Source organism: Delphinus delphis, chromosome 17, assembly GCF_949987515.2.
Source record: "Delphinus delphis chromosome 17, mDelDel1.2, whole genome shotgun sequence".
Lineage (NCBI taxonomy): Eukaryota > Metazoa > Chordata > Mammalia > Artiodactyla > Delphinidae > Delphinus > Delphinus delphis.
Window position 1 is genome coordinate 6525378 of NC_082699.1, and position 12248 is coordinate 6537625.

Consider the following 12248-nt stretch of genomic DNA (forward strand, 5'->3'; position numbering starts at 1 on the left):
AAAAAGGAGAGAGAGAGAGAGAGAGAGAGAGAGAGAGAGCGCGCCCAAAGACAGACTCATTACAGGTTATTAAATTGGAAATAAAAGAGAATGAGGAAAATGTTTTGTCATCACAAGTATACTCGAAAGAGCTTACAGCATTGAGGCCTTGTCCCTATCCAAGACTACACACAGGGGTTGTCAAAGCAGAGAGAGAGGTGTGTCTTGGTGCTTGGATCATGGGTGGAGCAGGGACAGGGATGCGGTTGGGATTCCTGGTGGATGTGCACTCAGTTTCTCAATCCATGAAGCTGTAGTGAGTGGAGGAATGAGCCCCTCTACAATTCCATCGTGAGTGTCCAGCATCAGGGGGGAACCACACCTCAGCCTTGGGAGTGTGAGAGCAAACTGATCTGAGTTAGGATAGAAACCAGCTCTGAAATCCTCAAACAACTATATCAGGTTTTCAGTGGAATCATAAAATACAATGTCAACCACCCTCTTAATTGTGAGATGAGTATTTTAATCGAATGCAAGGAGAACGCTTCTGTGGTGTGTTTTCCAGCCTCAGAGACGACTCTTGTAGCAGAGCTCCACATGGTACGCCTGTGCTTTCCTGTGAAGCCCTTCCCTGGGGCTGGCAATCTTGAAAAGGACATAAGAAAATGTGTAGAGACTTCAGATCGTAAAGGACAGCTTTGGCTTACAGTAAAGGGGGGTTGGAGAGAACCGGGGGAGTGGGCTCTGTGTTTCCTTAGCAACTGGTTTTACCATCACAACTATAATTGGTTCCATGAATTGGTGAGAAAAAAATTGTTAAGTTGAATGATAAGTTCTAGTGATAAGTTCTAGTCACAGTGTGGAATTTTAGACAAATCAATCAACAGAATGGGACTCTGCCTTATTCTCTGCTCTACTCCCAGTGTCTAGAACAGTGCCTGGGGCACACAGTAAACATGCAACAAATATTTGTTGAATGAATAAGTGACTGCATTTAACCATCTGGCCCCATTTCATAGTTTGCAAACTTCAGATAAAAGTATCTGTGAGGAAGGAAGAACCCTGCTGTGGGCTCAGCAGGTGAAAGAGCAGTTCCCAAGACATGCCAGTCTGTATTTTTGCTGTGCTATTGGGGATCAGGGCAATGAACTAATTACCCTGGAAATAATTCATCATTATGTGGAATTACTTGACAAGTATTTTGGCAGTGTGTGTGAACTTGACATCATCTTTAATTTTGAGAAGGCTTATTTTATTTTGGATGAGTTTCTTTTGGGAGGAGAAGTTCTGGAAACATCCAAGAAAAATGTCCTTAAAGCAACTTAGCAGGAGGAAGCTGAAACCCCACCTAGTGTTCTTGAAGAAACTGGACTGACATGAACTCCCCTCCCCTGCTGATGACTTCTTGTGGCATTTCACACACTGTAGACGGTCACTGCCTTCATGTCCATGTTAGCTAACGGTGTAAGATGACGTCTTGTCAGTATTACTGTTCTGCTAAGCTGCTTCATTCAGGCCTACACAATTCTTTTTTAAAGGGAACTTTGGTTAATCAAGTGATAACAAGGGACTTAAATATGAATTAGAATGAATGCAGGAAAAGAAAGGTACTTTTTCTGGCTATTTTAAAGTTTATAGGTCTGTTTCTCTTGAATAGATTATTATCATTACCTTGATTATGTGTATCTATGAATATGACACAATCACGCAATATACACTTATTAATTACTGTCTTTGGCAAAAAGGTTAAATTATGTGAAACCTGGTTTTATGAAACCAAAGATTAGTGCATTTCAGTATATATGCGAATAAAGGGAATTGACGTGTCACATATCAAGTGAATGAAAATTTCACTCTGTGTTGAAACTTTAGAAAAAAAAAATGCATACCAAAGACCCTTATTAGAAACTAAACACCTTAAAACAAAGGGAATACACAAAAGACTAACGGAATGATCCTGTTTTACACTAAAAATTATTTCTTAGGCATTCCAGACCTGGGACGAGGATCAGAGGTCAGCTGTTTCCTAAGAGCAAGCATGTTATTTTTAAGGCCAAGGAACATTCAACTCCTGAGATAAGTTTCTCGTTGTCATTATCATTTAGTCACTTAGTTGGATTGTTTTTGATGCCTCCCCAAATAAAATGGAAATGTTGACTTACCTGGGATTCTTAATAACAGCATCTTAGGGAAAATGTTTTACTCTCTTCACAAAGTGTTGCATAAGTCATTGTTTAAAGCACGAATATTCCTTCCAGCCAAATGTATTTTACTCCCCTATTGCTTCCCTCCACTTAGAAGTGCAGCAAACTTTGGGGCAGCTTCCGTCCCTTCTAGTTATTGGAAGTCGTAAGTATAAAAACAGATACCACCTTCCATATGAATGTGTGAGTTGAATGGGGTAAAACGGCACTAGCGGGCTCTATATTTTTTAAGGATATACAGTTGTTTCAATGGCACTTTTATACGTACTTCTACGTATCTAAACATGTCTTCACAGTTTACACTTTCATTTGTATCTGCTGGGCTGGATTAAGCTTTGTTGTGACTGTGACCAATGTTCAGGCCACGTGCGCACTGTCTTATCACATCGCCAATTAGTTGTAATAAATGTTCAATGTACACCAAAAAAAAAAAAGTATCTACGAGTATTGAGCAGAACAAATGAGATAAATCATGTAAAAGTGTTCTTCAAAGTATAAAACATGATATACATTATAGATGTTGACGGATAATACAATATATAGTTCTTATAGATGTACATAGGTTTGAGATGTTCTGTTTCTTACATACTTCCCTGGACCTGGTGAGGAGAGGTAAAAAGTCTCTGTCAAGAATCCAATGAGACTAACCCGTCATTAATGCCGTAACGTATTCTGCAGCAGCTAAAGCTTCAACTACTGAATCGTCTCAGTAACTGAACTTTAATGATAATGCTTGTCTAATTTTTCCTTCGTGACCATGAAATTCTAGATGGTGACAATGGCAATCTAGTCCCTGGTTTAGGAATCTGGGATCAATATTGCTTCTTTGTTGAAGTGGGCTACGTCTGCATACTGAACTCTTTCTCTCCACAGTTCCCACCCTCCTTAAGACATTCTGGGCTACTCGCCCTATGGCTGAGATACAAAGTGTCTCACGGCCCTCCACCGCCAGCAGTGTGGTCCTGAATCACACCATGGCAATCCACAAGAGAAGAAGAAAATAACCAGGCATCTGGGCCCATTTAATACAACCTAGAAATATAGTACAAGTGGGATTGAATAACATACTCGGATGGTCTTTAGGGAATGGATAAGGATAGAAACCCTTAAATTTGAGGTTCATTTAGCAAAGAGCAAAGAGGGTTTTGATGACAAAAGAATAAATAGTAAGTGCTGAAGAGAGGTGTGGACAGTTCTCAAAATACTTTTAGTATTTTTTCTGTCTTTATGATCGCATTGGCAACATTAAGGAATGACGTAATCCTGGCTGGGATGCGTAAAAGTCCTTCCAAAAGTAACTACACTATATAAACTTTGAAACAAAGGAACTAACATGTTATTTATAACAGAGCAATAAAGGAGTATAAAATTATGTCAAAGTCCCCTGAAGTCTGGTTCTGATGGGGCACATTCTCAGCCTCAGTTCTAGTATCTGAAGAATTCACCCACCATCCCTAGAAGCCATTTCTTTAGAATGCGTACACTTTCTCGAATCATGTTGATTCACTCCCTTGCGCATCTTTTCTTACCTGTTTTTGCTCTTCTCCTAAGCCATCCCACATGGAAGCCACAATTTTAGAGACTTCACCGAAGGTAGCATTTGGATTTTGGCCCTTGATGGCAGCCTGAGTATCACGAAAGAATAACGCATAAGCAGACACAGGCTTCTGGGGCTCATTAGGGTCCTTCTTCTTCTTCTTTTTGGGGGTTTTTGGTTTTTTCCCCATGTCAGAGGCAGGTCGCTTCTCTCCACCATTGACCTGAAATAAAACACAATCTGAATTATAGAAGAACTAAGAAAATTTGAGGACAAATCATATTGCTCTCCCTTGAGACTTACATAGATATACTCACCCATGCACATCACGCAAACACACGTTTCTAAGGGACACTTGGTTTTGTCGTTGTTACTGTTTTTTCAAGTAAAACTTATTTCATGTAATTTTCAAGTAAAACTTATTTCATGTAATTTTCATATTCATCCTTTTCCAGCCTAGTCTGCATAACTTTAAAATATTATTGATTCTCTTTCTACTACTACTGTACTGTTAGATATTATACCTTAACTCGCTCAACGTTTTCTTGTTCTCACTCAGGAAGCTGAATGAGGAGCAGCATCGTGACTGACAGCAGCTGATTCCTCGTGTGGTAACCCTACTGGATGAGCAATCTAACCTGTTGGCTTCTGGGGGCTTTATCCTTCTCCTCCTACTTATGATTTTTTTTTTTTTTTTTTTTTTTTTTTTTGTGGTACGCGGGCCTCTCACTGCTGTGGCCTCTCCCGTTGCGGAGCACAGGCTCCGGACGCGCAGGCTCAGTGGCCATGGCTCACGGGCCCAGCCGCTGCGCGGCATGGGGGATCTTCCCGGACCGGGGCACGAACCCATGTCCCCTGCATCGGCAGGCGGACTCTCAAGCACTGTGCCACCAGGGAAGCCCCCTCCTTATGATTTTTAAACAATAGTGGGCAACATGTCCAATGAATAAAGTTGAATGGCTTTTGGTGTTGCACTTAGGTCTACGGAATGCTGCTGGTGTGGAGGATGGCATAATCTAGACCCTAGATCAGCGATGTCCAACAGAAGCTTCTGCAGTGGGGGTAAAGTTCTAAAATCTGCACTATTCAATATGGTAGCCACTAGTTACATGTAACTAATGAGTATGTGAAATGCAGCTAGCAGGAATAAGAAACAAAATTTTAAATTTTATATAATTTTAATTGCCTTAAATTGAAATATTTACATGTGGCTAGTCGCTACCACATTGGAGAGTGCACCTCTGTAAACTAGATCCTCAAATCTAGACATTTCTAGAACAGCTTTAATATTCAGTTTCAGGATAGATTCCATTTTCTCCCATTTTTCCTTGAGTATGAATATTTGGATAATCTGAATTGTTATTATGATGCAAGTGGGAAAACCCCCCACAATGTATTGATATTTAAGACATCTGCATTTGAACTTTGATACTGATTATATGCGATGTCACTTTATCCACCTCTATAGAATGAGAGATTTGGGCTACGATTTCCTTCTAGTTCTAAAAGTATATGGAGCTACAGGAGTATCAAGTACTGTTGTCTTGGAAGGAACCCTCTTTCCACACGCCTCTCCCACCAGCACAAAGGCCCCCGTACACTGTCTCCTGAGGAAGTCACCATTATCAGGGAGGTTCTGCACCCTCACCTTCTCTTATTATGACTGTTGTTGCTTTTTTCTTCTTGGCAAACAATGTAATATGTATCTTATTCAGTTGAATTGCCAGGCAGAGTAATATGTGTAAAGTAACTGCCACCACTGGAGACGATGCATGATCTCCTGAGAGGCCAGTGGATGTGACATCAGAGGATCCACACTCATGTCCTCCTTTACTATTTTTAGCTGTGAAATCTTGGCAAGTTACATAATTTCTCTGGGCCTCCATTTCCTCTACTGCAAACCAGCTGCAGTGCCATTTTGTGATTACTGAGATGACATATATATATATAAATATGTTTAAAACTTTAAAATGATATTCAGATGTTAATTATGACATAGTAATAACTTTTTACTGAATGAATGGAAAGAAATGACCTTAACACTAATTTGTGATGCCATATGGTCTTGGTTTAAAAGATATGCCTTGGGAACCGAACAGAGACAGGAAAAAAACTAAGTGAATTCTTTGGCTTTGGCTTTAGTGAGAAAGTTATTTAAAAGATTATCATTTTGAAACTGTCTACTGAAGCAGAATGAACAACCCCATGGGGACAGGATGCTCTGAACTGAGCTGACAAGCTAACGTAGATTAACACTAGAAGATAACTTCCTCAGGATGGGTTTGAGGTGATCCTGTCAAATGACTGGTCCTCAGGTAAATCTGCCAAAGGACAAGGATGCTGGGACTGGGCTGAGTTGATACTGGGCAAACCGGTGTAACGGCTCTAAACTAAACATGTAGGCAAATACGACCTAGAATGGTCATTCTCAATGGTTGAATGTTTCAATCACCTGGGAAACTTAAATAACACCCTCATGTCCAGGCTTTAGCTCTATACTGATTAAATGAGAAAGTCTAGGAGCAGGAGACACTGGTCTCAGTCACCCTCAACTCCATTCCTCCAACTGCCCTTTAACTACTTCAGACACGCAACAAACAAGCCAACTTTCTCTTTGCCCCAAGGCTACACAGAGCCATCTTCTCTTCACAGCCAGACCCCTCCACGTGGTTGTGCTGGCTGCAGGCAGCTTTGGCAACTCACTGTACCTCCCCATTGCTTAGCTTTCAATAAGGTCGCCAAGGACCACGCTGATAAACCCAGTGCGCTTTTTACTCTTCCCCTGACCTGCTTTCTCACTGGGAGTGTCCTGTCTCTTCCAAGGGCTCCATGACATCACGGTCTCTGGGTTTCATGCCTACCTCGGTGCCCTCACTGTTTCCAGAATCATTTCTAGGCCCATCCTCCTCCACCTGGCCATTAAATGGTAGTGTTCCTGATGGTTTTTTTCTTTCTTTTTTGCTGTAGACTGTCTTCTCTTGTGAGTTTGTACTTAAGAGTGTCTTAAGACGAAGGGTTTCCATTACCACTTGTGGGTGGATGAGTGTCAAGTTCTTTTCCTCTGAATTCTGAGCATAGAAACAATTGCTATTTGACATCTTTATCTTCTTTATTTTTTTTATAATTTCCAAATTTTCTAAATATAACTATTCCTATATTCAAAATAACAAAATATCAAGAAGAAAAATAAAAAGGATTCAAGAAAGACCACAATGAAGAATATTAAAAATGAAGGGATCGTGATATTGGAGGTCATATTTCATCAAGGATTGGGAATATTTAGACAAAGGGAACAAAGTGTAGGGAAATGAATGGTTCTCCATGGGGAATATTTACACCTGGACTCCTTTTAAATTTTAATTGAAAAATTAGTGATCTGAAACATTAAAATCTCCATGATTGCAGATTATATCTGTCTTTGTAGAAAATAATCAAATGTCAGTTGTAGAGATAAATTTCCTATGATTCACTGCAAATATTTTTATTAAAAGGTTTTCCCAAATAATTTAAATAGTTTCCCGATTCCATTGTCCAAAATTGTGTTTGAACTGCTGATCTTTATGCTTCCTTTCTTTTTAAATTGGGATTGGACAACATGGTGCGATCTACGGGATACGTGATGCCCTGTGATAACAGAAAGGACAGTTATCCTCCTGCTGGGCAATGTGGCCCATCTTTCTAGGGATTCTCTGCGGAAGCAGGAGAACCTGTTACTGCCAGTGAGAAGCTCTAAGTATCAAGTGTATGAAAACCACAAATTACTGTTTTGAGGCCACGTAGAGCAACGCTACAGGGATCTCTGAACAATTCCATGCAGCCAATCAATTTGGTTGGTTTTCTGGAGGCTTCCCCTATTTTCCTGGCTTGTTCCTATATTCTTGGTTCATAATATTCTGACCACTTATAAAACTGCCCTCATAGAGCTGAACTATGGTTTAAGATAACGCCCCTTCACCAAAAGCTGATGTAAGAGGAAACAATGAAAATAAAAATTATGTATGAAAGAGTTTTTAAAAATAAAATGTGCTTTGAAGGGAATCATTGTGATACTGCTCAGTGTTCCTTGTATAAAGACTTACTGGATATGTACAATGTCTTTGCTTTTAGGATGCAATAACGGGATACAAATTCCTTGTTGTGGTCTGGTGTCTAACGCACCCATGCAGGTGGGCAGTGCTCTGTGAAGTGAAGGCTGTCTGCCACGTGAACACTGGGCCTTGCCTCCTGATGTGTGAGGGTCTCATTTTTTATTTTGCCTTTTGCCTGTGTTTGGGAAGGTACAGAAATGAGCTGCTATTTCAGAGTCCGTATAATGAACTGGGAATTTGTCAGGCCTCCTATCTGGCGGTAGTTTCATCACATATTTGAAAACCACATGATCATATCTCATATACAAAGCCTCCCTAAAGAAAGAAATGTGGCTATAATTTGGATCCTCTTACACGCCAGGAATGGATTGTATCTTGAAAGACACCTGGCCTTTCTGACCATCAACTATTTGGAATGAACAATGATGTGAGGAAATTAGCTAAATGGGTTTGTAATACATGCCTGGATCTTAATTTTGAGTGTTGTCTGGATCCTGAATTCTTACTTAGAGGAATGAAAGCTTATAATTTTATGTCCTAATTTTCTAAGAGACCCTGACTTCTGCAGTCTAGAGCAGCACTATCTTATGGAATTTTCTGGAAAGATGGAAATGTTCTCTGCACTGTTCGAAAGGGTAGCCACTAGCCACATGTGGCTATGGAGAATGTTGTGCTGGAGAACTGAGGAAACATTTTTTATTTATTTAATTTTAATTAGTCAAATTTAAATGTACACAGTCATACAGGACTTGTGGCTACTGTATAGGACTGTAGAGCACTGTGTACTGGACATTGTTTTAGTGTATAACATTTCTAGAGTTACTAGGGTTCTAAGACTGAAGAGTTAAATTTAATTCCAACGTCATAATCTTTACAATACAGAAGGAACCATATAATGCAAAAATATAAACTCCCCACGATGACAAGCACATTGAGAGTAAGGACAAGGTTCCGTTAATCTTTCCATCCTCACAGCATCTGTTCGGAGTCTTACATGCAGCGGATCATCACACATTTTCGCCCCTGTATTATACAGCAGTGGGCAGAGGCTTAGAATGACAAGGAAAAGGACATTTGAGACACATATAAAAGTTGTATGAGGGCTTCCCTGGTGGCGCAGTGGTTGAGAGTCTGCCTGCCAATGCAGGGGACATGGGTTCGTGCCACGGTCCGTGAGGATCCCACATGCCACAGAGCAACTAAGCCCGTGAGCCACAACTACTGAGCCTGCGCGTCTGGAGCCTGTGCTCCACAACAAGAGAGGCCGCGATAGTGAGAGGCCCACGCACCGCGATGAAGAATGGCCCCCACTTGCCACAACTAGAGCCCTCCCACAGAAACGAAGGCCCAACACAGCCAAAAAATAAATAAATTGATTAATTAAAAAAATGCAAATTCTTGAGTCCTACTCCATTCTATTAAAAAAAAAAGTTGTATGAAAATCATAGCAACTAAGAACATGTCTGGTTTGAGGCTTTAACCGTAATCTTGATCACCCACAGGCTTATTTCATATTCAATTTAAGCACTCATGAATAAACAAATACATACACAAATACATAAAGATACTACTCTCACATAAGCTTTACACAGATACATGTGCTTCACGTAACTTGTAGACATAGATGTATTTCCCAAATCCCTAGGGGGTGTCCTTATGCTTCTGGTAATCCACCTCCTGTCATGTCTTATTGCTTAATTATAGTGATGTATTTAACTTATTAATCACAAGAAAACAATAATTTTTCACTTCAAAAAAGCCATGTGTTAATGGTGCTACTTAGAGAACACTTCTTAAGAATACAGAGTACTGGAGTTAAGAGTCTCAAGGAAAGAGAATCACTGATGTTGAAATGTCCCTGGAGAAGTTAGAAACGTCTACAAGCATATTAAAAATAAACTGCCACAGTCCCAAAGCCTTTAATGGAGCTGGGAGAGCTGTTTCACGCACAGGAACTTGCAGTGATCGCTGGAGTTTAAAATAGATTTTAATCAAGCACCATCTGCATAATAGGCTGAACAAACAACACAGAGCTCCACTTATAACACTTATCATGTAAAGTAAATATTATAAAATCTTCACCATAGTAACAGGGCATATCACAGCACTTTTTGTGATGGTACTGTTTCTGTAAGTGAAAAATTCTGCTACTTAAATTCATTCTCCCTCTTCTTTCTAAACTATGCCATCTAAAATCCCCTTATGAGAATAAATTCAAATAAGCATGGAAAGTAAGTCATCTAGTTACTGTGAAATCAGCAAGGTTGTAATACCTCTTTCATTTTACAATCGGGTTTACTATTATCATTAATAATAACAGTACATTTAATGACTCAAAACATCAATTATAGAAAACCACATATAAAATGGTGTACTCTTGAGATGATTCACAAGTGCAGGGCATTGTATCGGTACCACAGTCTGTAAAATAAATTCATTTTTAAGGATCCTTGATTCTGCCAAAGATAACTGAGTTTAGTTTTAGGATGAGGTTAGCAAAAATACTCAGTGGTCTTATATAATAAGGTAAGAAATTTGGGCTACTGTCCAGAAAAATCACTTTAGGGTGAAGAAAAGATTTGATTGTAATTATAGACACCTGTTAGTTATGTTTATCAATTTTGTTAGATTCATTTGGTCTTTTCTAAATTTGCCTGTCTAGGGCAATACGTTTACTTCTTATTATTTTTGACTGAGGGTTTCTCCTGCCTTACACAGAATGCACGAGCTATCAATACATGGTCCCAGTGAGTAAAATGCCAGTGAGTAAAGTGCCTACGTGTAGCCTCACTTGAGTATTATTCCATGACTTAATCAAGTATGCTCGATTATCCAGAGCATGAATCATCTAAGAACATACACACCTTGAAAATACTATATCTTAGTATAATTTAATTACTTAAATGGATTTTAGGAACCATTATTTGGAATCGAGTACTAACTGGCGGCTTGACTGAATTTTACTATTTTCCCCAGAACTACTTTGCTAAAGTTCAGCCTTAACCGATGGGATACTTTATTTTTGATAAACAAGTACATATTAGCTGCTGGGATACTTTTAAGAAATTCTTAAAAGTATCATGTATATTATATTGTGAAGTGTTTAAAAACTGTGTAATAAATACAGTTCAATGTGGAAAACACCAGACTTTAAAATCCCAATTTTAAATATTCTGTCCTAATGTTAGACAGTGTGACCAGACATTTGTTACCAACATTGCTTGATTTCACTTCATGTTTATAGAAACCTGTCTGCTTATCATTTTTATTTTATTCCAGGAATCTTCTAGCCTTCAGAACGGTGGTAAATAACAAGTACTTTTCTAAAGGCTTATTTAATTGTTGCTCTAGTGACACCCTATTTTTTTTTGAGAAAAAAATCCCTTCTCTTTCTGTCCAGTATGGTAATGTACATGCAGTGATGAACTAACAAATTCTAAGAAACTCTTAAAAGCGAAAAAAAGTAAGCAAAAGCAGGAACCTGGAGAAGCAGGCAGAGTACTGGAGCCAGCTTTCACCTTGAAGACAGCTGCTCAACCTGGTGAAACTGAATCAAAGTCACAGCAGATAGAAGACAAAGCCCATGGCTGACCGAAAACAGTGGGATGTTTAACGGGAGGCTTCCTATTAAAAGTCAGGACACAAAAGAATTAGACTTTCAGTGCAGGGTGAAATAAAATGATCTCCCTTGCACGTTCCCTCCCGAGACCTGCAAGGACGATTCTGAATGAGAGGGGAGGAATATCTTTTGTGATAATTCACAAACAGAAGCCAGCTTTTGTAAGGATTTATACCCTGAATGTATACTACTCGAGTGGTCTGAAAAACTGTAAGCCCAAAGCGGTTCTAGATTGTAATGGTCCAAGATGCTTGGGATGCTTGGCGGAAGCAAACACAAATCATCTTTAGTGGAGTCCACTTTCCAACCAGGTCTAACAGAATTCTTATAAAGTTCTAATGAATATCAGCTGCTATTCCAAAAGCAAAAAAGCAAAATGAAACAAGGCAGTAAAACCAAGAGCCAGCAGCAACAATAAACAATAGAATCAGACCCCAAAAGGCGTCACGTATTGGAATTAGCTTAAAGAACAAAAGAGATTAAATCTATGGATAAAGAGGAAGCAACTAAAAATAACAAACAAAAAAAGTCCAAACAGATTTGAGAAAGAATCAAATAAAACTAGAAATATAAAATAATTGAAATTAAAACCTCAATATATCAGCTTTAATTTCAGATTTGATATAGCTGAAAATTGAATTACAAACTGGGAAATTGATATAAGTAAATTAATCAGAATGTAATACAGAGCAAGAAGGAAACAGAAAATATGAAAGAAAAGAGTCATGGAGGATAGGATGAGAAGGTCTAGCATTTATCTTATCAGAATTACAATGAGAAAGGAGCAAGAATAGGGTAGAGGAAATTTCTGGAAAACACCC

The 12248-nt window shown here is 39.1% G+C and overlaps 1 protein-coding gene across 1 annotated transcript in view; it reads right to left on the reverse strand.

The window, feature by feature from the left end:
• TOX (thymocyte selection associated high mobility group box) overlaps positions 1-12248 on the reverse strand; it is a 297990-nt gene that overhangs the window by 29557 nt on the left and 256185 nt on the right. Inside the window, exon 5 of the mRNA XM_060035150.1 lies at positions 3713-3943. Coding sequence (XP_059891133.1) covers positions 3713-3943 — 231 coding nt within the window. The remainder of the gene's footprint in view (positions 1-3712; positions 3944-12248) is intronic.